Source organism: Thermobia domestica, chromosome 14, assembly GCF_964235325.1.
Source record: "Thermobia domestica chromosome 14, izTheDome1.hap1.1, whole genome shotgun sequence".
NCBI classification, from domain to species: Eukaryota; Metazoa; Arthropoda; class Insecta; order Zygentoma; family Lepismatidae; genus Thermobia; species Thermobia domestica.
The window spans coordinates 8379095-8405629 of NC_137467.1; the positions used below are offsets into that span (position 1 = coordinate 8379095).

The window sequence follows — 26535 nt, forward strand, 5'->3', positions numbered from 1 at the left end:
CCTCCTTTGTAACAGACAAAATTAACTTCTCTGCATATGCAACTTGTCACTGAGAACCGATACTAACCTTCCACGTATTGAATGTTTCTTCTCTCGAGCGTGTATGGTCACTAGCTTTGCTAGACCTTAAAAGTGTCGAGGTCTCCTGAGTGTCGATTATCTCCTTAAATGACCCTATTCTATTTTCAGACAAATTACATTTGAGCTTAAACAAATCACATAGTTATGCGTAGTTTTCGTGGGGAAAAAATACAGTAGATAAAACGAATTTTTAGAGAGATAAAAAAATGTATATTGTTTCTTGTAAATGATAAGGAAGAGTTTTTCTGCAAGTATTTACGGTGAAGAAGAAAAGAATGGTAGATGTAATTGAAAAGAGATTGAGAAACTGGTTGGAACATTCGTTGATGGAGGAACTGCATTATGAGGAACGTGCTACAAGATACGGCGGAAGGAAAAAGAAGGAACGAGTGAAAGCGGACCACAAATAATGGACAATATTGAAACAGAAAAATCATACCTGAAAATAAAAAGGTGAGCCAAAGACCGTGGAGCATTGGAACTTCTCAATTATGGCAAGTGACATGCCAATAATGGCAGAACGCCTATAATGATGATGATGATGATGATACATGTTAAAGAAAATGCAGTATTAAGTAGTAGATTGTTTCCTGTTTTTCCCTTGTCGGTAACATACACATTACTTGTAAATGTAAGAGTAGCAGTGGCGGCGATTAAGGGGGGTAAGAGGGAGCCAGTTGCTCCTCACTTTTTTGAAGTGACCCCTTAATGTACATAGTTTCATTTGGAAATGTAAAGTTTTTGTATGTATTACTAGTTCATAGAAAAAATTACGCCAGATAATATTTGCCGTTGCGTGAGTACATATTGGTTATTTATCTTTCCTAGGGATGCGCACGAGACGAGTCGAGACAGGATTTTCCTGACAAAATATGAGTCGAGACACGGTTCTTCCAATAGTGAAATATACATTTTTCGAGTCGAGACATCGCTTTTACAGCACATTTTCGAGACGAGACAGCCACAAACCTTGTCTCGTGCGCATCCCTAATCTTTCCGTAGGGTTAAGAAAGCTACGGAAATTGTGCTTTAATTGAAATTCAAAGCAATTAATATTGCAATTGCATACTTCATTAAATGTTGTAGCATATGCTTGTAGTATGTACTGTCTTTCATTTTCTAAGAGTAATAACATACATTTAATGTCATGTGTGGAATTAAAAATATGAATATAAGTTATTCATTAATCCCCAGTTTCAACATAACTTCTGCAAAACAAGCCACATTATTCATTACTATGATTAATATTATCCTTTCTACTTATTTGTTTTGCAAATTTGTTGCTAAATAATTTGATCACACAATTTTCCGGATAGAATTTTTAGATGTTCATGAGCAAGGAATCAAATTTCTTTTTACACTTTCGTTGTTTAAGAGTACAAAGGGCTAGTACCTACTTCCATTGCTCTTGTCAATTTACTTAATAAAATATGAAATACTATATACGGTATTTTAATTGAAAAAGATAGTATCCTGTTAGTTATACAACCTTTCATTAAATAAAGTGTTAAACAACTAGGAAGGCAAACATCGATATACAAATATTCAGATCATGTCTTGCCTTCCCCCCTTACTTTTAACGTCCAATCACTGCCACTGAGTGGGACGTTAAACTAAATATTTTTATCTAATTTTGTTTTTAAACCTATTATTCCTTATACTATTAAAGCTGAACTTTGTGAGATTGAAAAAAAAATCATTCCTTTCACTTTTGAGTACCTTTTTTTTTTTTTTTAACGAAAATTGATCTCCAAGTTTTAACATATTAATAATCATTAATAAACTGTTTTGTATTCTAGGTGATATGTGATTAATATTACATAGTAAATAATCTGTAACATGTATTCATTCATATTGTACACATATGTATATTCGTACGTGCGGATGCAAAGAGGGTGAGAGAAAAAAATCAACGTGGCAACCCTGCAACCCACGACCAAAAGCCGTACATCTCTACGTCACGAGCTGAGGCCCGTTGCACTGACGTTTAATCTAGAAAATTGCTCGGCGTTCCTCGTTTGTTTCCATTAGTGTCAACTCTTTAGGTCTGTGTGCCGGTGCCTCTCTCTGCGTTTAGAGCGAGAGCGAGCGAGCGAGAGAAAGAGAGAGAGAGAGAGAGAGAGAGAGAGAACATTTGGCCGCATGGGTCCCCCTGCCGGATAGGCAACAAGGCAAGCACAGAAAGCGCATCAGCTTCTGCCTGCCTGCCTCTTGGTTCACTACAGTAGCCCTTCTCGAAGTGTAGCCAGCTTATCAATAGAATTTTCCACTAAAATAGTGCTGAAAAATCTCTTAGTATTTCACTAGACTAGAATTATCCAATCTATTCCAGGTAAGGTACGAAACAATGAACGAACAGTCAAGTTTTAAAGGAGCAATCCAGGAAAAACAATAAAACAGAGAATACTAAGACTTTTTTTAAACAAAAATTGTAATCTAAACTGCAGTTACGGTGGTTCAGTGATAGAACGCTTACCTCTGGTGTGTGAGGTCGTTAGTTCAATCCCCGGACAAATAAGTTTGTGATGGACAATATTGTGACCATGAATTTTTACGGAGTACTCTGGTTTCCTCCTACTTTCTCATTCTACCAATTTTTCAATTATTATTATTATTATTATTATTATTATTATTATTATTATTATTATTATTATTATTATTATTATTATTATTATTATTATTATTATTATTATTATTATTCACTTATTTTAATCATTGTCTCCCTTAGCCTAAAGGGCATAAGGCTAAGGGCAAGGGTCTCATAAGGGCTGGTACGTTAAACTCAAAGATTTAGTTTCAACTGAATCTGTTCTTCTCATACTTATAGAAGTATGTAGAGGGGACGAGCAGGCCCGTATTCAGGGGGGTCTAGGGGGCGGGCCCTTCCTAAACTTTGGCTGGCCCGCTAAAATTTTCACGGTAGACTGGCAAATGAACTATAATATGGTTGCATCGGGCCCCCTAACTTCAGCCGGCCCCCTCCTACATTTTTGGGCTGGCTACAGGCCTGGGGACGAGAAAGGAGATAGTCTCCCGTAAAACGAACTTATCCCTTCCACAATTTTTTATTGGACGACAATAATGTCTTAAAGCTTATCGCAGTGTTAGGCAAAGCATTTTAGTGTAGCGTTTTCACTTTGTATATCTAAATACTGACTCCACTTCGTCCTTTTTTCGTCCCCTGCATACGGCTTTTAAACATGGATGTGAAAAAGTTGTTGCTATACTGTGAGAGTGGAAGTTGATTCTCAAATTGTGACTTTAAAAATCCGCTAGGTGAATCCTAAAATAGGCGAAGAAATGACTGTTATTAAGTTAGCAACTCTAGTGCAAGATTAATGGGTCCCTGGAGGCTCAGAATTAGTGTTGTCCACGAGACGAGACATCTTTTGTGATAAGGCAGGAGACGGGACCGACGGGTTAACCATATATACACAGAGAGTTAATGAACTATACCGACAAACTTTACGAGGTGATTCCTCACATCAAAATAACAGAAAAAGTTCATATGGACCTATGGCGAAAAGTGCATTGTTTCAGAGTTAGGGCTGTCCAAAATCGCGAAAAAAACAAATTTCAAGAGGCCCTATTTCGAATTCGAGAGACTGTGGATGATGGTTCTTATCAGTGTAAAGGAAGTCACGCATACGCAATCCAAAAATGCTTATTTCATTAATGTTCAATGGGTGTACGGATTATTCCCCACAGGTTGAATTCCCTGACTTTTACAGGGATACGGACAAAATCTCGCTGCCGAAACATCGCCGCCAAAAATCTCGCCGGCCAAAACCTCGCCGCCCAAAACCTCGCGGGACAAAATCTCGCCGGGTGAAAACCTCGCGTGGCCAAAACCTCGCCGCCCAAAATCTCGCGGAACAAAATTTCGCCGGGCCAAAACCTCGCGTTGCCAAAACCTCGCAGCCCAAAATCTCGCCGGGCCAAAACCTCGTCACCCAAAACATCGTGTGGCCAAAACCTCGGCGCCAAAACCTCGGCGCCAAAACCTCGTGGGCCAAAATCTCGCCTGCAGCTTAATAAAAATTCAGTGTAGTATAACAATATCTGCTGCTTTTCTTATAAGTAAAAAGAAAAAAAGGAAGGAAGAGCTTGGTGTGGTGAGAGTAGGGCCGCCGAAATCTCTAGCTACGGCTCTGTGTGTATATATACTCCCCCTCCCTTTTGTTGTGCTGACAAAATGAAATTATAAAAGACATCCTAGGCTCGAACCTCATCTATGTTGAAAATTTGATTGAGATCGGTAGGATCGCTCAAGAGGTATAATGTAACAATCATAGTCATTTAATTTTTATATATATAGATTTTCAAAGCATGCATTAAAATTTTTCTTGTCATTATTTTAATGTAATTATGTGTTATTACTAAATATATACATATAGTAATACATAGAACATTCTACATTGAAGAAATCGTCGTGAAGAGGTTTTATCCTGACGACATTTCTTCCCACGCAACACTACGTCTCGCTTAATTTAGACCAGGCGAGATTCTGTGTCGCGAGATCATTACAATGAGGTTTTGGTCAAGCGAGATTTTGGGTATGGCGATATTTTGGGGCACGAGGTTTTGGCAAGGCGAGATTTTGGCCCCGCGAGATTTTGGCCCGCGATGCTTTGGGCGGCGAGGTTTTGACCAGGCGAGGGTTTGGTCGGCGAGGTTTTGGCCAGGCGGGGTTTTGGCCAGGCGAGGTTTTGGGAGGCGAGGTTTTGGTCCGCGAGGTTGTCGCCGCGAGGTGTTGTACCCAAACCTTACAGGTTTACAAGGTTGGTGGGAAATCTGTAATATAATAAATATGTAGCCACAAAGATGGTTTCCGAAGGTACTTTTTCTTTGCAAGGAAGTAATATGCACGTCTTAAGTAATAGAGACGTTAGTATCCTCTGATTATCGAAACAGCCCCTTCCCCTTGAATTTTGAGAAAGTTCTTCTGGGGAAAATGTCTGATTTGAACATTGATAATAATTATTTGTCCCAGTTTTTGTTGAGTTGATTTTGAGTTTAACGTCCCGTTCAGCAGTAAGGCTACATGATACGTGAACCTACAGATTAATATCGAATCCGAACCACATGAGCTCCCACCGGGAGTGGAATCCGCGTTTCCCACACCAAAGGCGCGTACGCTAACAGCTTAGCCAAGAAGGAGCTCTCCCAATTTGTGTAACGAGGGGCTTACAAACTGGGCGACTGTAAAAGCCGCTCAATTAAAGGGGGCCCAAAATTACTGACACTGATGAACCACTTCCTATATTCCTAATGAAAATTCAAATCGTTCCCACAAAGCAACAAAAGTGACTCAGCGACACTACCGGCTAGAGTTGTAACTAACTGCATCGTTTGCTACTGGCAGCAGCTAAGTGTATCATTGGCTAATTCTATCAGACTCAAGCGCTCTGAATGATTTGATTCTTTCTCGCTTTTAGTAGTTCGTAGTACTCAACTTCCTTAAAAGGCAGCGCCACAGTCTCCATTTCAACGGGAAGAGCAGCTGAAACCTTATACTATATTATTTCTCTATGATTATTGACTCCTCAGATTTTTCCCCAATAGGTGGAAATTAAGTTCAACACATTTGGAATTTTAAAACTTCTTATTTTTCTGTTTGATGAATCGAATACATATAAATATGTATATTTAATCCATGATATATTAATAATTTTGGTTGGAAAAAGAAGACAGGTAACACTAATGCACAAATATTATAAAAACTACCAGAAGTGCTTGATTTTCGTACGGAAAGAATTTGGTTTATGTAAAGTAGAGGACAAGAATAAATGAATAGGAACGCTATTTGTTATAATGGCATTTTTGGTTGTTTATTCTTGTCCCATTCTTTTATAGTACTTGATCCACAAAGCTGCAAGTAACTTGCACACTATCGACATCTATTGGCATTAGTAAGAACGCGGCGTAGCAAGCGCCAACTATTGTCCTAACTATGAACTATTAGAAGCGTAACAGACTGAAGAGGTGTTTTGCTTTCATAATAAGGATAAAATCGTAGATTTTAATATTGTATAAATTAGTAGAGGTCTGCACGGGCTCGGGTTGAGTCCGTGGTCATAAGCCCGTCCCGGCCCGCGAGCCGGGCTCGGTCCTACAAAGCATATATAACTTCGAGCCCAGGCCGGGCTCGGGCCGTAAATTTTTAAACATCCATCCATATTTCTCGGGCCTTTTCGGGCCTAACTTTATAAATATACTGTGCAACGACATATATTGTACTACAAAATTAAACCTCTAATTGCTGTAAATAAAAATGCAATTTTGCGTTAATTATCAAGTTTCTGTAATTCGGGCTCATTCGAGTATCACCCAAGCTCGGGCCGGGTTCGGGCTAAAAATTCGTGCGGACCTGTACCTCGTTTAGCCCTTTTAAGTTCTAGTGCCTATTTTTAGGCACTAAAGTAGCGTCTTCATTATTCGATAAAAAAAGTACCAATAAAGCTTTTTACTTCGTCTTTTGTTTGTTTGTTTTCGAAGTCTAGAGGCATTATAGAACACGTTACGTACAGTTTTACGCCTCTCTGCGTCCAGACAGGGTATGATGACATCATAACTTTAAATATGTTTCCTAGTTATGCCTATTTTCTTTTATTATGTTTTGGCGGGCTTATTTTCGCACCTAAAAGATTTAAATGTTGCACACATGCAATTTTGCATATGATCCTAGGATAAGTAGAGATGGTGCTGTAGGTGATTAACTGGAAGTCTATAATTTATCTTTTTTAAAAAGCCGGGATTTAAAAGGATTAGAAGCAGATTTTTTTTTAAAGACACAATATCAAGGGTTCGCTCATTTTTATTTTATATTTCATAAATTGAATTTAATATCTATAACTTAAACCAACTTTTACATTAGGTCTACTTATTTTCTGAATAAAAACTCAGAATGTTTAATGTTTTTGAAATGATTCTTTTTATTTAGGTCTTTAGAAGCTGAAGACACTACTGAATTTTCGAAAAAAAAAAATGTATCTATACAAAACCCAATTTGTTGGACTTGTTCTGTAAAATAAACATCATTGCGCACGTAAAAACATAAAATATATGGTCCTGTTTCCAATGAGGCAAATTTATTTAGTGTGTTTGTGTTGAATGAATTGCTCACTCTTAGTTTTGATAAGGACTTAATTCCCAGGCATTTGTTTGATTAATAAATCCAACTTTTACTTAGCTGTGCGACTAAAGTAGGCCTAGCTCTGAAGAGTCTTCCAAGATTTTCAGTATTCGTTGGTATCTATTAATGGACTGTCTTGCAGGGGCGGATCCAGGACGGATTTCTGGGAGGGTGGTGGGTTGTAATACTGCTACTTAGAGCTACTTTTCAGAGCTCCAAACTCTGGAATGGGTTTTATTTATATATAAAATAAGAAAGTTTCCTCTTCTTGGGGGTGGGAGCAATAGCCCCGATCGCCCCCCTTGGATCCGCCCCTGCTGTCTAGTCAAGTTCATTTTACAAGAGGTCACTGGGTAACGAATACGGTGACTGTGACAACTATTTCAATTGTTGGTGGTGCGGACGTGTTTTTTGCATTGTTGATAATTACAACACAGTTTGCAAGAATGACTGGGATGGGTAATCCTGTTGTAGTACAAAACTACTGCTCGAATTTCATGCCGCATTTAAACGTTCCGAAAAACCTTTTTGTCCATTAATCCAATAACTCGAACTAAATTATGAACTTGGTAGTCTTTAAATCATCCGCAAACAGTGACTCTACCTTCTCCATGCCTTACTGTAAGTTTCACAGTCAGGATTACAGCGATCTTCAGGACGACGACGCACAAAATTCTAGTATTGGAAGGTGAAAAGTTGGAATTTAGAGTCGTCAGTCTAGAATGTTCTCTTTCACAGCTTATCGCTCCTGTCTTTTGGCCCAGGATTTTATTATATTATTTGGCCCAGGGGTATCTTTTTTTAAAGTTTCCAGTTAGAAGAATGGTTCCTTTATTACAATCCTACCAGGCCTGTATCCAGGGGGTCTAGGGGGGCCAGCCCCCCCTAAATTTTGGCTGGGCCCCCTAAAATTTTTACGGTAAACTGGCAAATGAACTATAATATGGTAATGAACTATAATATGGTTGTATCGCCCCCCCCCTACATTTTTGGGCTTGTTTCGGGCCTGAATCCTACCCCTATGACTACAGATTTAAAGGCGCTGGGTCACCGTCCTATTTGATTCTGTTTGGAAATAGGTCTTCCGTAGTTTTACTGTTTCTTCCGGAGCGGTTAACATCTACTCCATTTGTTTGTTTTTTCAAGTGAACATATCCTTAATAAAAATTGTTATTTTTGGACGTTCATTGTAATATTTACATTACTTTGATTACCTTTCAAGAGTCCGGCGCATTCCTCCAACGGATCACTGAGGTATTCTTCGCAGAGAATGAATGACTCTCATCTCTTGCAATAACCATTTGAACATGTGCTTCGACGCTTAGTTAACTGTTTCTCTTTTGCATTTTATAATATTTCTATGTTCTTTACACTACTCAACTGGTTCACGCGAAAGAAAACAAAAATAAAATGAAATGAAATTTTTCAGTTTTATGTCAGTTAGACTTTTTAAAGGAGACGGTGATGTTGAGAAATGAATGCAGTGGTGGAATGACTAAAGTAGGAGGAAATTTGGAGAATCCCGAGAAAACCCATGCACACGCTGTTTGTTCACCACAAAGCTCATTTGGCGCGAGCTGGAATCGAAACAGGGACTCCACGCGCCAGAGGTGAACGCTGTACCACTAAAAGAACGAAACTAAGGCCGAGGAAACAACTTTGAAGATGCACCTCGTGCAGAAGGACTGAAACAGTCCAATGATTGTGGAACTACGGGCCGGATGGTTACCAGTACCGGTCCACATATAAGCCTGCAGGTTGTACCTGGTCGTTGCTGGCGAATGAAAACTTTGTGTAGACCACTTTATCTCTGATGAAATTATTGCATACAAAGTAAATAGATGTCGGGTTAAGATGTATTTTAAAGTATTTAAAATTTTGACGGTTATTTCAAAATTATAACAAAAATATGAAAAGGAGATTTCAAATATTTCTTTAATTTTCCTTATTATTCTATATACAGTAAATTGTTCTTATCCTCCAGATATATTGAAAGATTGAAACGCTAAAGCTTACGCTGGATAACGTAGTCATTCCAATATGTTACATTTTATTCTTAAATTCATAAGCATCGTTAGGAAGTAAAATCTGTTCAAAACGTTCCGCAATCTTATGGGGAATCTCATGAAATTGTTTTTGTTTCATTGTAGGTGCTGAGCAACCATGGGTTATACGTTGCTGCAGTGTGACAGAGAACATCCGGACCCGCATTTATGCTTTAACCAGAAGATCCACAAAGAGAAGTATAGAACAGATGCTAAAGAAATCGTCCATCAAACGTCTGTACGACAAGTTCTAGGAGATAGGTCGTGTAGTGGATGCACCAAGGATGTTATAAATAGAGGATCTGCCCATATATATCTTCATCCTGTTAAATCGATGAAGCCAAAAAACAACCAAGCATCGGCACGTCTGATTTGCTACTCTCATTTCCACCATGGTCTGATTGGCTACTTTCATTTTCGCCATGATTGTTGGCTCAAAACATTGTGATCCTATTGGGCGGAGTGGGCAGAGTAGGGGTGGCAAACTGTGATGTATGGCTTCTAGATTTTGTTGTAAGGGCAGATCCTCTATTTTATAAGATCCTTGGGATGCACAGAGAAATAGTCAACCAAGGTTATTAAAAGAACAGTCGATAGGTGTGCAAACTGCATGTGTTGTGAATAAACCAAAAATGGGGGAAAGTCAGAGCGATGATTTTCGAGCCAGTCCGAGCTCTCCATTGGCAGTGCACAAACACACACAGCATTGTGCAAGTATTTGAAATTGTACTCCTATAAAATTATAGCGTTAGAAATAGTATTTTCCGAGACGACTGATCTCAAAGGGGTTACAATCACCACGTTCTCCACATTAATTGTACAGCAGAAGACTTCTATTTGTGGGATTATCTTAAGGACTCAGTCTATATTACTAATGTGCACAGTATTCCGAAATTGAAACGTAATATTTGTTGCTGTGCTGGTAACATCTTGCAGACAATACTGAAAAATGTTTTCAGCAACATGATGCATCGTGTACACTTGTGTGAAGAACAAAATGGCAGTCGCTACCAGCAATTAGTGTAGAAAACCTACAAAATAATAAGAAAATATGTTTTCCCATAAGGTTGCGTAACATTTTGAACACCCTATATCATATAACAAGTAATCACTTTTGCCAAAGGCTGCAGATTAATTTTGTTATGCTGAGTGTGTACTATAAAGACAAAAAAAAAAACGATTGGCAAAAATGATTATCTCCTGATCAGCAAATTAAATCACAGTATATTAAAATGTGTCACCTTGAAACGAGATCTTGTAAGTCTTCCAGACAAAGGATATGGTGATTTTAACAACTATGAGAAGCAGATGGGAGCGGAGATAGCTGCTTGCATGAGAAAAGGGTCAAGTATGACTAACCTATCAGAAAGTACTGTGAGTGGTCACATGTAAACATCTCCAGTGAAGAATAAGAATCAGTGGCAGTGAGATAAGAAGTGTGTACCACTGAAATTGGATTTAATCCATTTATCTGCTAAGAAATCAACTACTATGCGTTAAGTCCCACGGAACATTAACAATATCGTGAAATGTACAATATTACAAATGTATCTACTAATGTATAGAATCGGCACTACAGCTTGAAACGTTGTAAAATTCCATCCCCAGAAACTAAATGTCTCATTTTTGCTTTTCAATTATCCATGTTGTCTAGTCCTAGAAGCGACAGTCCTATTAGCGACAGGAACTGTTATCTGTCCTATGAGCGACCGATTCATTTATATTGGGATGATAGAAGATGATATGATTCCCCGCTCATAAAATATGTTTGCCTTTGCCTCTGGCATTATTAGGTGCGAACAACCTTGAACAACCTTGGTATGAAAAATGTACGTGCCAGTGATAGTGTTTGACAACTATATTTTATGTACTGTGAATGAAAATAAAACTTATCTTAATTTTGAATTATAAAACATATCAAATAACTTAACGATACAACGAGATATTTCTAAGAAAATTATATTTCTATATAACTAATTACTGAAAATCCAATGTTGTAATATCCCCTTTCTTCAAAAACACTTCTTTTTGTACTTAATTTAATTCAAATCTAATTATTTACTAAGCAAAACAAAATATTTTATTTTGGAAAACTTAAACATGTAATAGTTTCGCTAACTATCTACGTTTTAGAATTCCTAAGACTCTATGAATAAAATGAGAAAAAAAACATTTCGACAATAAAAAACAACTTTTGAGATCTCTTATATCTGATTGGCTATTCCCAACCAATCACACCAAGTACAATGCGATGCACTTTAAACAATTGAAAAGGTAAACAAACTGTTTAAATTACCTTTCTCCCGTTGTTGTAAGCTACTAAAATGTAAAATAATTGTTTAATTCGCCTTCCCCCCTTGTTTTGACTCATACAGAAAAGCTTGTCGTATAGTAATCTAATATAATGCCTTCTAGGTGAATTGCTATGTCCTGCGGGAGATTTTTGTAATAATTTCTTCGGGTACATCGTGTTTTTAAAATTAAGTAAAATAAGGCAGCTGACTAGGTTTTTCCAATAGGTATCTCATGAAAGTTTAATTTTTTAATTGTTAATTCTTAATTGTTAAAGGTGTATGTTCCTTGCAATTATTGAAGAAATAAGACCTTTGGGAACGATAATTTTTCATAGTACATTTTGTTAGGTTCTAAATCACAGTAGCGTGAAACACGTTAAAGAAGAAGGAACCTTATCTTCTTCCTCCATTATCTTAGTATGAACGAATCGGTGACTCATAGGCCAGTTAAAAGATCGAATCAATCGCTCATAGAACAGCTAACAATTCCTGTCGCACATAAGACTGTCGCAAGTAGGACGACACGTAATTACAAACATTTCAAAATAGGAAAAAATAAAACTATCGTAAATTACTAACTTTAAGTGTTTCAGTTTTTTTTTTTAAATTTCGAACAAGGATAGGAGAAAAGGAAGTGTGGTGATTGTGCAAAAAAAAAAAAAAATCGAGATTCAACGGATGCACATGTTTCGTGGTTCCTCCATACCGAAAAAGTAGTTTATGAACATCTCTCCGTCCATCCGTTCGTTGATTCACTCTCCAAGAGGTCATACCATTCAACGTACCCGCTCCAAATTCTAAACTTAAGATTTTTAAAATAAGTTTCTCTAGGAAGAGTTTTGGAATTTTCTACCTATCTCCAAAAATTAAGGATAGTTCACTGAAGGGTGAAGATGAAAACTGAGATTTTCTTAAAAACGGCTCTACCAATTATTTTTTTTATATATTTCATATACAGGATGTTACCCAAAAAAATTGTCACAATATTTCACATCAAAATAAGAAAAAAAAAAGTTCATTTGGATCTGTGGTAGGAAGGGCATAGTTTCGTAGTTACAGGGCACCGAAACGTCAAAAAAATGAACCTTAAAGGTCCACAGTTCCACTACTGTAGGACCGATCTTAATCGGGTCAGAATATCACTGAGAAAACTCGTATGTGAACTATCAAAATATCCATCTTTCAGAACCTCCGGTACTTCCACAATCATTTTTAGAGAGGCTGTTTGGGAGTACTTGGTCACTCTCCACTTACCTCTCTAAAAATTGGAATTTCAAGTACCTGAGCATTCTTAAACATGGATATTTGGATCGTTCATATACCAGTTCCTCAGTGATGTCTTAACCCGACTACGATAGGTCCCATAGTAGTTGAGCTATGAACTTTTAAAGTTTACTTATTTCACGTTTTCGGCACCCTATAACTCCAAAACTATCCACTTTTGAGCACATGTTCATATAAACTTTTTTTCTTATTTTCATATGAGGAATCTGTTTCCAAAATTTTTTGACACATTTTTTGTAACACCCTGTATACGTATTTCGGCAACAAGTATAGCATAAGTTGCTTTTCTGAGAAAATCTACGTGGAACAGTTTGTTTTGAGGACAAGTTCTTTTCTGTTGATTTTCTCAAAAACGATTCAGGTGATTTTCTTCACATTTTATAAATAAATATTTCGCTAATAACATGACGATGTGACAAAATTCATTTTTGTCCTGATAAAGTATGCGAGGAGTTGTTCATTTTTGGGATGATTGCTTTTCGGATGTTTTTCTTAAAAATTACTCAACGGGACGTTTCTTCACATTTCATACATAAATGTTCTATTAATAACAATATAATAGATGGCAAGTCATCCTTTAAGAAAAATTCGGAACGAATAGTTTGCTTTTGGAAGTGGGTTTCCTTCTGCCCGATTTTCTGAAAAAACGACTCTGAGTAATTTTGTTCATATTTCCTAAATAAATTCTCCATTACATTAATAATTCTATAGTGTTGCGTAAATCATTCCCATAAAAATATCTACAAGATAAATTTTCCCTTTTCTTTTCTTTTTTTTTCAAACGCCTCATAAATTTGTTCACATTTCAGATGACAATGTTTCATTAGTAAGTACAGCATACAATAAATTAAGGGAAAGTAGTATTTAGTTCGGTGGCCCGTACCTTTTATTTTATATTTGATTTAAAAGATTTTTTAAAAGAAAAACGTGGTTGGAAATTCAATCTGAAACGAGTGAAAATGAAAGATTCAATTTTTATAATGAGATGTTCGTATCTGGAAATTCCTTCAGATTATAGTCATGAAATTCCGGATTTGGACTTTTGATTTAAAATAATTAAAAACACTCTTCAATGTTTTCTGATATGAAATAGGATTTTCTCTATAGGTTTACGGTATTAACAACTGACTTCAAAACCGTAAGGAGAATAAAACACAGGAGGCGTACCCACCTTTTAGTTTCAACAGTATAATGTTAGTTAGGGTACAATGTCTGAAGTCTTAAGAGTCATAAACATCGGTATGATCACAATCCATGTCGTAACATAGCTGGATTCTGCGCCAAGTTCTCGCAGATGTTTTGCGGAGATACTCCGGAGTCACGAGGGTGAAGGCGTGTTCCACAGCTGCTCGTAATTCCTGCGTTGTGTGATATCAAGTGTTTCTTACTTGTTGCTTCATGAAACCCCAAAAGTATTGTCTGGTGTTCGCAGATCGGGAGTTTTTGGAGGCCAGGCAAAGGCAGCTGGAGAAGATGCACAACCTCTTCCAATCCAGCGGCCAGAAAACGTGTGATTCAGGTAATTGCAAGCAGAAACAGCAGAAAACGAATGAAAATGGACAGCAATATTGCCAGACAATGCCAAACAATGTTACCAAACAAATGTGAGTAAAACCTAAAATCGTCACAAAACACGAATTATTGATATACCCACTTCCGGACCACGCCGTAGTGGATTTTTTTTTTTAATTACGAGAATGTTGTATTACTGAACGAAGCTAAAACGACGTTTGTGATTACGCCCATGATGTAGTTTAAGGTGAATTCTTATAAGTGGTTTTCCACTTTTCCATTCCGCTGAAAAGTATGTAGTGACGTCATAATATGTGTACGCAATTTTAATTACATACTGGGTATACGTAGTACGTATCCTGGGCTCATAATCGTTTTATTGTAAATAGCAGTACCTTCCCTAAAGTTTACGATTAAGTTTAAATATGGAAACTAAAATGGCATAATTAAAACTAGGTACCTGTTGTGTGTAGTTACATAACAACTGAAAAATAAAAGGAGTACCACTCATAAAAATGAAATGAAATCTTTCAAGTTTTACGTCTCACGATTAGGCCGGCTACGCTAAAAGAGACGATAATGACGAGAAACGAATGAAATGAAGAAAGTGGGAGAAAACGGGAGAACCCCGAGGAAACCACACACACACAGTGTTTGTCCATCACATAGTTTATTTGGGGCGAGCTGGGATCGAACCAGGGCCTCCGTGCACCAGAAGTGAGCGCTATACCACTGAGCCACCGCGGCCCCAAGAATACCATTCATATGTTAGGATGTTTAAGAAAGTGAACATCCTTGGATAAATTTCTAATTGCGCCTTTTTATTCTGATTTGTGGAAGCTTATTCAATGGAACTATTTTAAAACTACTAAACCATGGGGGTCAGTAGATAAATGATCTTAAAGATGTGATATTTATTTATATTTTCAATTCCTAAGCTTCCAAATGAATCATACTCTATCCGATATACATTTTAAATTTTATAACATTAGATTTTCACTTAGAAATTTGTATATGAAGAAATAAATAATTTAAGTCCACACAGAATTTATAATAAAGAAGTAAATAATTTAATTTTACACTCTAAATTTGTAGATAAATTACTTAATTTTACACATAGAATTTGTAGATGAAGAAATATAAAACTTAATTCCACACCTAGAATTTGTAGATGAAGGAGTAAATAACTTAATTTGTAATAACCAAAACCAATTTGTGATTTAAAAAAAAATCCTGACTTGCTGACAAGGAGCTAAAAAAAAAAAGAAAAAATAATAATTTTACAAGAACATAGAGAAAAAATTATGAAGTTGGCAATCTTGTATTTAGGATACAGGTTTCCTCTTATTCTCTCTGTGTGTGTGAGTGTTTGTGTCTCTCTTTTCTCTCAAAGTAACGATAAAGAGAGAGAGAGAGAGAGAGAGAAATGAAACAAAGGAAGATAAAGCAAGCAAAATAAGGAGGGACAAATGAACATCGTAGAGCGTACAAAGCAAAGGAAAAGAGAAAGAGAGAGAGTGAAGTTATTTAAAAAAAAAGAAGAGAAAGATAAAAGATACGAGCTCTATTAGAGACTTTTCTTTTTCTCCCTTCATCTTTGAAAATGAGTACAGCGGAACAGAGAGTACAAGATTAAACAAAACACAATCGGGAAATAAGGTAGAGGGGAATAATAAAAAAAGGGCCAGACATGTCCTGCTTTTCTCAACCTTGTCCCTCTTCCCCTCATAGACCGAGCCGTGCTGATACTAATTCTTTCTCTACTAAGCATTAGTTGTAGAAGGTTTTCCTCTGTTGAACACTAATGCATTATGTATTAGCTACGGAAGTCTTAATTAACTCTTTTCACGCTTTTAATTATCTATTATAATTTAAGTCTTCCTGCTTAATGATATTAACTAACGCTATTTCCCGTTTTCTTCCGTGTTCAATCTCCCGGCTTTCTACTGTAGATTGGACTAGAAAATTTCCTCCCCGTCTGCTTATGCAACCCAACCAGCATTGTTGCAGTGTTGGTTGCGTGACGGTTAGGCGTGAATTTTAATTACCCCCAGTAAATGAATGAAGAAAAAAAAAATATTTTGGAAAATGTGGGTAAATTTAAGTGATATACTTCAAGAAAAACTGCTAAATACTAGCCAGTATATATGTTGCCAATCGACACGTTTAAAAACTACAGCATAGAAAACAATAATAAAACAAACAAAACGAGGTTAGTGGTGATAACAATTGGTTATTTTTTTTTCTCTGTTGATTTGTAGCGTACGTGCATTGTTGTATTCATGACCGCCGATCCAAGGTCCCCTTTCAAAGATTCATTGGTTCCTCGATGATATGGATATTTTACTCCGATCTTTGCTTGGATATCTGATAATGAAACACATATACGTGAACGAGACCCTGCAAAATTATGCACAAATCTGCACCAACGAAACACATACCTGAAAAGAACCCTGCAAAGTTATACACAAATCGGCACAAACGAAATACACAAACCTAAACGACGCCTCGCAAAGTTATGCACAAATCGGAACCCAAGCAAACACACATGCGTGAATGTGGTCCCGCAGATATGCACAAATTACCACGCTGGTTGTAATGTATTTTACACATAATTGTCGACAACGGACAAACATTTTAACTCTTGATCAGAGACAAACAAAATAGAGAATTATGTATAGTAAATAGACATGGGTTAAATACGTAGGATTGACATTATTCTACTATTCTGAACCTAGACACTTTATTGGGATGTAAATCTTCCAAACTGGGACATTTAAGTAGGAAGTTTAACTTTACGTCTTTCGTTGGCAAAAATAACTAACCAGTTGAACAGCCATTTCTATTACAATCATTGTCAGTAATGATTATTTGGTAAGTAACACTCATCTGTGTATGCACAGTATACCGTGACGTGACGCGTTCTACCAATATTCAAGCGTACTATGAATTAAGACTACATATGTATCAGTTAATGTCAAGAGTAAGTAATACAATAATACCTAGTAACATTTTTTTAATGCTGCAATGAAGATGGAGCACACAAAAAAGGGGTAAAAAGATTACCATAACTAGAAAATAGGACAAGAGATAAGCTGGCGGGATACCAGGACAAACATATGTCCCGGTCAAAACGGTACGTAAATGAAATTAAATTAAATCTTTGAGCTTAAAGCTCCACGATTATGCCTCTTAGACTAAGGGAGACAATGATTAAAGTAAGTGAATGACGATGGAAGAATCGGTGGAATGAAAGTGTGAGAGAAATTGGAGTACCCGAGAAAAACCCACGAATACGATGCTGTCCACCCAAACTTACTTGGCCGGGGAACAAACCAGGGACACCATGTACCAGCCTGAGCCACCGTGCCCCTACGGTACGTATAGAACTCCAATATATATATATATATATACAAGGCCAGATTTAGGGGGTGCACCGGAGCACGTGCACCTCCCCCCCCCACGCCCGTTCTGAATATACACTATCTAAAGTGAGAAACTGGCAGTGGAAATAGCAATACTTTCCTAAAATTTCATGTCATGTTTCTGTTTCTGGCTTGAAAGAAAGCGGTTTTGCTAAACACAATAGTTTAAGTCAGTTCCTCATACACATCACAGATGCCTAAAGGCATTTAAAAAAATTAAATTTGATTCAGATGTACTGATAGTTATTGGTGCATCCCCTCAGAAAATCCTGGATCCGGTCCTATATATATGATAATGCAGTGGTGCCCACCCCCCTTATGTCTATGACGCACCCCCCCAATTGTCTATCCGTAGGTGTTCTTCCATGAAAAAATCTTCTTTTCGATTAATTTTACCCCCCTCATTAAACATATTTATATAGATTTTAACCCCCCCAAATATTTCAATGACGCAGTTTGCGTTATAGCCCCCCCTTATGGGCACCCCTGGATAATGAAGGGTTTAAAACAACAGTCCAGCATAGTTTTAATCAACAAGTAATATGACAAAATTCCATAAAACCGAATATTTGTAAGGTCAGGAATTAAAACCCGCACCTTCAGTTTTCATAGTTGAATTTTGGAAAAGCGGTAAATTTTAGATCTAATACGATATTAAGAAACATGATGTGCATTTTTCATTAAGTTAAGATCTATTAGTGAGGTTCGTTCCTATTTGAAGAAGTTGAAATCAATCAAGGGTAAGATAGTAAAGTCCGCAACTTAAACGATCTTGTTGGGATTGAAATCAACCAAATAGCAAAATCCACGATTTTAAGTCCACAACTTAAAACAAACTAGCGAAGTTAAACTCGATAAGCTAGTGAAATCCGCAACTTAAACGATCTTGTTGGGATTGAAATTAACCAAATAGCAAAATCCACGATTTTAAGTATGTTTTTTTTTATTTGAAATCAATCAAGCATAAAATAGCCAAGTTCACAATTTTTTAAAAAAACCTTTTTAGTTAGAGTTAAAATCAATCAAGGATAAGATATTGAAGTCCATAACTTAAAACAAACTAGCAAAGTTAAACTCGATAAGCTAGTGAAGTCCGCAACTTAAACTTTCTTGTTGGGATTGAAATCAGTCAAGGATACTGTTAATGATACTGTCCACGATTTTAAATGTTTTTTATTTGAAATCAATCAAGGATAAAATAGCAAAAATCACTACTTGGAAAAAACATTTTCAGTAGAGATGAAATAAATCAAGGTTTAACCAAGGAAAGCCTATAACTTAAAACAAACTTTTTTTTGCCGTAGTTGAAATCAATCAAGGATACGATAGCGAAATCCGCGATCAAAGACAGAGTAAGGAGTTCTACACATTAAAATAAAACTTGTTTTTTTTTTTTTACCCTACTGTACAGGACTCCACTATTGATAAATTAGATTAATTACAACTGCTAACAATTCTTTTTACCCTTTATCAACATTATATAACATAACTCACCTGTTCCATTCAAAGGCTTAACGTCGCTTGACTGTGAGACGGATGGCGGTTGAGGAGTTCCTGGCTTCGTATCTTTGGCATTCACTCCTTTAGGTTCCGTTTTCGTGGGACCCTGAGCGTTCGCTCCCGTACCTGAGCCACTGTTACCATCTCCGGAATTCCCACCAGCGTTCGATGATTGTGCAGCCTTTTGTTGAGCTAGGCGCTCCTGCTTTCGGAATTTGGCTCGTCTATTTTGAAACCACACCTGCAAACAGAAAATAATAAAACAAAATAGTTTCTAGAATAGTTATATAAGTAATTACAACTATTTTGTTGTTTTCGAACCTAATATAAATCTAAAATCACTTTTAAAATCATCATTTAAATTTCTTTAACGAATATGAAATGAATTTTCGGACGTAGTGAGTACCTATCTGGAGTTAAGCTTTAATAATGTTAGTATTAATGGTACACATGACCCAGCGTTTTTGAAAATTTCCGTCTTAAGGAGGAGGGGAAAATTTCATTTTTTGTCATACTGAAATCGAATTTGTCTGTTGTTCGTAACCGCATTACGGGAAAAACGGCCATGTTGGGCTAAAGGAGATAGTTATGATGAGTAATGAATGCAATGGTGGAATGAATAAAGTGGGAGGAAACGGGAGAACCCCGAGAAAATCCACGCACATCGTGTTTATCCACCACAATACCCACTTGGTGTGAGCTGTAATCGAACCAGAGACCCCACACACGAGAGGTGAACACTTTACCACTGAGCCACCGTGCCCTCTTCATTTTCTAATGCAGTGGATAGCTTTTATCCTGCTGGAGCACTTCCTTTATTTATTTAGGCAGTGTGTACTAAACATAGACACTGTTAACTATCGGATTTGTATTTGTTCTGATTCTAATAGTGATGCAATATTCCTAACAGTGACGCACATCCTAGCAGTAAATAAATGCTTAACGGTTGTCATGGTCCTTAAATAATTGTAAATACAAAACAAAACGCTATTTGTATGTCTGAAACACTCAAAGCCATCGCATTTGCTCAAACTCCCGAAATTTCATACCACTTTGTGAAAATGCAAGTGTGTGGCCAGCAAAAATCCATAAAACCACTAATGTTGTTCCGAGATGAGAGAGAAAGAAGCGAGTAGGGAGGGCAGATAGTAATGGAACGTCATGTACGTGGGGGGGGGAGGACGAGGGAAAAGTGTTATTTCCCCGCGAATACGGAAGGGACGTCATCGTGGATAATTGAAATAGCCTTTTCCCGACCAATCGGTATTTGGCGGATTCAAATAGCAAAGCCATGACTCGGCCATCACAACGACGGTTAATGCGAAATGGATTAGCTTTCGAGCTCTGAAGGGACGTGAGCGGTGAGACCCTCAGACATTCTTGCTTGCTTGCAATGAGGCAAAAAGAAAAAAAAACGAAACTCATCACTTTTTTAGAAAATGAATAGAAAAAATTGTCAGTTTCATTGCCGATTTCTTTCGTGCTTTTATATCGTAGAATGGGGTAAAACTAAAAAACGGGGTATTTTTTTCCGAAAACAATGTCGATGCAAGAAGAGTGGAAAAACTCTTCGGAAAAAAAATGGTTTTCGTTAGGATGATTTGTGGTCAAAGTGCTGACCATTGGTGAATGAATGGCAGAGAGGAAACCAGAATTAACCATTATGATTCAACGTGAAGGCACTTAAAATCTACAGGCTTTATTTTGCTAACAAATAGGCCAGAAAATCTCTACGGGATTTTACGCGAATTAAATGATCAGATTCTGGAAGCATCACCAAAAACACTTTTATAGCTTTCATGAATATACCATGGTTCAACTTCATTTTTTCTCAAAATCTCATTTTGCTGTGTATATAAATGTATATTTTGCTTACATTACGGCATCCTTCCCTTCAACGTATATAGAAATAATTTTCTTTGGGTTTAATGTTCTCACTATGATAGCCACAGTGGATTTTTAGCAGATGGTATTGGTTTCAAATTCTGGAAAAATCCTGGAATCGTGCTGGTGCGGTGGTGCTTATGAGGTTATAATGTTAGTTCGTCCGTTACGCTATACGATAACGCTTGATTTGATTTTTCAAAACTTTATTTCTTGCAATAGCTAGCTAGAAGGATATATGAGACTAGCTCGTTAATGGATTTAACCCGTTGACAGCTTCACGGATAATGGTGACGTTAACGTTGGTTATCCATATCCCGTTTAAAGTATATAACACTGCCTAGCTTCAATGCAACCTGCACTACAGCAAAGAAATGTTGTTTGCCTATAATATAAGGATATGCAGAAAAGTAGCTATGTATATCACGTTTAAAATCTATAGAATTTTCTAGCTCCTATGCAACCTCCACTATAACAAAGACACATCGGTAGTATATAATAAAAGGATATGTAGAAAAGTGGCTATCCATACCATGATTTAAATCTATAGAATTCCATAGCTTTTATGCAACATGCACAGTAGTATAGGAATGTTAGTAGTCTGTAATGTTGTAGCAAAGAAATGTTGGTTGCCTATAATAAAAATATATTTAGAAAAGTGGTTATTCATATAACGTTTAAAATCTATAGAATTTCCTAGCTTCTATGCAATCTGCAGAGTAGCAAAGACATGTTGGTTGCCTATAATAAAAGGATATGTAGAAAAGTTGATATCCACATCACGTTTAAAATCTATAGAATTCCCTATCTCCTATGCAACCTGCAGAGTAACAAAGGAAGGTGGGTTGCCTATAATAAAAGGATATGTTGAAAAGATATCCACATCACGGTTAAAATCTTTAGAATTCCATAGCTTCTATGCAACCTGCAGGGTAGCAAAGGAAGGTGGGTTGCCTACAATATAAGAATATGAAAAAAAACTGGCTGTAATCTTTGACTCGTATAGAATTTCGCAGATACGAAAGTTCGAATTACAGAGATTCTTAAATATGATTATGAAACTGTTAAAATTCGACTTTCCGAGATTGTAATTTTTAAACAATCGAGTTACAGAAGTTATTTTAGTATTAAGTATTACAGAGATTTCAAAGGAACGTGAAAAAAAATCGATTTATCATGGAATTCGAGTCATCGAAGTTGAATTGTATATATATAGTTTTCGTAAAAGTATTTCGGAGGCACTTTCTGTGCATATATATTCTATTATATAATACATTTCACTGAAAACTGGTGAAGAATCCATCTTTTGATTTTATCAATACTTTCCCGATCTGTGTATTTGCAAGCTCAGACCAATGCACCTCGATTCGCAATTGATTTTTCCACCGTTTGTCCGTGTTGTACAATTCTCCTTCGTCTCCTTGTGTGTGTGTGTGTTTGTCGAGTGTGTGCATTATTTCTTTCTTTGCTTAGTAACTCTTGTCTAAACAGGATTGCCAACCTACCACATGGTATTATCGGCTTTCTCGTAAAATCACATACTGTTGGCATTTTCATCTTTTTAAAAATATTAATGTATTGAAATGAAAACAAATCAAATTTCTAGTGTAACCTTTCACTATTACGCACTGACGATGATAATGATTATAATTATGATTATAATGATTGAAATGATGGAATAAAGAAAGTGGACGAAACGAAAGAACTTTGTGAAAACTAACGCATACGGTGTTTGTCTACCACAAAGCCTATTTGGCAGAAGCTGGGAATCTAGGCATCAGAGGTAAACTCTCGATCACTGAGCAAATGCTGTTCTAAACTATTTTCTTGGCGGTGGAGATATAATAATGGTTATATTACTATTCAAAGAAAATATTGTAAAAATTCTTCCCTTTGAAGGGGTAGGTAGCAGGGCACTCGAAGAAAATTTTCTAGGGAGGGGCCATGTCCATAGTCGCTATATTACGTCTGGTATTTAATGTACGTGGTTTGCTATATTACGTATACATTTGGTGAGCCAGAGGGGGAGGCCGGCCCCACCCTGCCCTCCCCCTATGGCGCCCATAGTAGATAGAGCAAGGTTGAGTAAATCAGAGTTTGGAATCGACTCCCACTACAGGTTTATTATAAATATCCTCAAATAATAGAACAGTACTTATAGAAATACTACAATACAACTCTCTCTAATGTGAGGGAGAAAAGATAGCCAAAGACATTGTAGCCTTAAAGCAGAATCTCTACAAAGCTCCAGGCAAGCTAGGTAGAGTGGTGTAGGAAACTCCAAGCAAGCAGTAAGGGGTTAAGAGTCACAGAGTTCCAAAACATGTCAAGTAACTGAGGTTTGGATCCCACAGAACTCCGAGCAAGCTAAGCTAGGTGGAAGGGAAGCCTAGAATTCCGCGGCAAACTAGAGGCTTTGAGATTGGTTTTCTCCTAGAGCTCCGAGCAAGCCAAGCTAGGTGGAAGGGGAGCCTAGAGTTCCCGGCAAACTAGAGGCTTTGAGATTGGCTTTCTTCTAGAGCTCCGAGCAAGCTAAGCTAGGTGGAAGGAAAGCCTAGACTTCCCCGGTAAACTAGAGGCTTTAAGATTGGCTTTCTCCTAGAGCTCCAACCAAGCTAAGCTAGGTGAAAGGAAAGCCTAGAGTTCCCCGGTAAACTAGAGGCTTTGAGGTTGAGTTTCTCCTACAGCTCCAGACAAGCTAGAGGAGGGATGATCAATCGCAGACAAACGACTGTCCGTTGAATCCTCTTCATTATATACGCGCTGCGGCTGGTGGTGGCGCTGCTGCTCCCATGTCGTGATATGATTTGAAGGTGGAGTTGGTGGTTCTTCGTCAACTTCTTGTAGTACTCCATCTTAAATATATGTAGTTGATATTTACAAACAGGAACACGTGCAATTGTTTATAAACACAAGCACGTGGTACATTACAATATACCAAGAAATTATTAATTGTATGTATCATTATTTAAAACTTTGCCACTTATACTATAACAGATATCTAATAATTTTGAACTACAATCTCCTGCAATAAAAATTCAACATAATACAAATTTCTTTAAAAAAAAATAATTGATAATTTGTATAAAGTATTGTCCACAACTCCAGGTCACACGACAAAAATTTATTATTTTGTAACAGAGAATGCAAAATATACGAACTTTGTTCAATTAATATCTGAGATCATTTTTTTAGGGGGGGGGAGCAAACAAATGTAGTTTGGGAGTCGTGGTTTGAGGCACGTATGTTGGGGATTCTAATACGCATTCGGAGGCCGCGGTGGCTCAGTGGTAGAGTGTTCACCTTTGGTGCGTGGGGTCCCGAGTTCGATCCCAGCTCCCGCGAAGTGAACCTTGTGGTGGACAAACACCATGTGCGTGGGGTTTCTCGGGGTTCTCCTGTTTCGTCCCACTTTCTTCATTCAACCATTTCATTCATTTCTCATAATCACCGTCTCCTCTAGCCTAACCGGCATATGCGTGGGACGTAAAACTTAAAGATTTCATTTCATTTTCTAATGCGCATTCTCTCTTTTTTTTTATTCTGCAGAAGCAGTCAGTATCCACCAGATTGCCGAAGAGTGAGCAATTGTGAATGGCTTCGGAATTTCGTTTTTGACAAAATGACTGAAACACTTGAACAACGCTACTGTGTTTAGTTTTATGTCAGGTTTGGAGAATCCCAACTGGAAAGGATCCGCAAGATTCGACAGGCCTTTGGGTATTAAGCAATAGGCGTTATTAATCACCCATTCTTACATTTAATACACTTTTCTGACTAAACACAAACACTTGTGCTTCATTATTTACACTACTCTCCCGGCATGACTTCATGTTAGTTCTATATTTTCCCAAAGATAAAAATATCCTGAAAGGAATTACATCATGCATAATGGGACGGACTAGCCGGACAGGCGTTCTAGGGTTGCTTCCAACAGTGGGGGAGACTATGGGAGGAGTCTGTGGCAGCACAACAGGAATACTTTGAAGGAAATTAATATATGATTGTCGTATCTGAAAACACAATTTTCTTATGAATAAAGGTCGGATACTTTTAGAACCAATCTCGTATATATACAATTTTATAATATTTGTTTGTGATTGCTGTCAGGACCGGCTCTGCCATATGTGCAACACGTGCATTTGCACGGGGCAGCAAGTTACGAGGGTCGGCAAAATCTGTCATAACTATATTATTTAAAATAAATATGTCTTGTTGGAAACAGACTACATAATGATGGTAGTTAAATTTACTAAGCTAACCTATTTCAATACTACAAGCATAAGTCATGCTTAGGTCGTATTAATTTAAGGTCACGCGGACAGTGCTAAAGCAAATGGTCAAACAAATCCCAGCATGTATTGCTTGATTGTTGTCAAATACAAGGACTAAATTCTCGAACAGTAGCAAACACCTGTTCCATTTTCTTAGTTATCACAATTTTGATATGAAAACTAGCCTTGTCTTTATTACAAACAAGTTCCTTGTCATTGAAGGTGGAAACAAGTTTTTTTCTAAAAAATAAAATAAAATAAAATAAAAATAACAGATGTAGAAGGAAAATCAAGAAATGAAGATAAAAGAGCTAGTTTCACTGGAATTGCAAACTGATATATTGACATTGAAGTTCGATATTGAATTCTACAAAAAGAATTACAATCTTTCCTCTGCAGGTGTGTTTGCCTTATCTTTCACTAATATAACAGATTGCTATTTAAAAGAAACATACAAAACGAGATTATATTTGTAGTGGTTAGGTCTTTCTGAGTGCGAGTGCACTTTCCCTCCCCTTCGTTGTTCATGATAGGGTAGCATACTTAAAATTGTGAGTTTTAAGATTTGTTCTTTCTGAAGAAAGGGGATCGTCAAATTGCCTAGGGCCGGCCATAATTGCTGTAATAAAATAAATATTTTAATTTTATTTTTATGTAACATCAAAATTTATTAAATTATCAAATATTTTCTTATGATTTTGTAGGAGTAATTTTCTTTGTACAAGATTCAAAATCGTCGCATGAACGGGTCATTCTTGTACGAGTGGCAATGCTGCTTCCTACGTTCACATTCTATCTACCCAGAATTCCACGCAAGAGAATCTTTCCCTCCATTTTCTCCTGGTTATCTTCCTCTAACTTTCAGCAATGTTCTCCCACGTCCCCGTTATTTTTTTCCCCTTAGCTACGGAAAGAAAGAAAGAAAAGAAAACGAAAAAAGAAGGAGGGAACCGTCTCCAAGTCAAACAGTTGACTATCGGGTTTTTGATTAGCGTCGTTTCCAACCCAATGGTCCTTCTCTCTTTTCTCCTATTTTCTCTCTTTCTTTTCTTTCCTCGCACACACGCACGTCCCATGTCTTTCCGTACACACACACACACA

At 37.1% G+C, this 26535-nt stretch overlaps 1 protein-coding gene across 2 annotated transcripts in view; it reads right to left on the minus strand.

Annotated features, from left to right (window-relative positions):
• The window catches only part of LOC145669502 (uncharacterized), a 230147-nt gene that overhangs the window by 26296 nt on the left and 177316 nt on the right, over positions 1-26535 (minus strand). For both annotated transcript variants that reach the window (XM_081737682.1, XM_081737683.1), the window contains exon 3: positions 19271-19517. In XM_081737682.1, coding sequence (XP_081593808.1) covers positions 19271-19517 — 247 coding nt within the window. The remainder of the gene's footprint in view (positions 1-19270; positions 19518-26535) is intronic.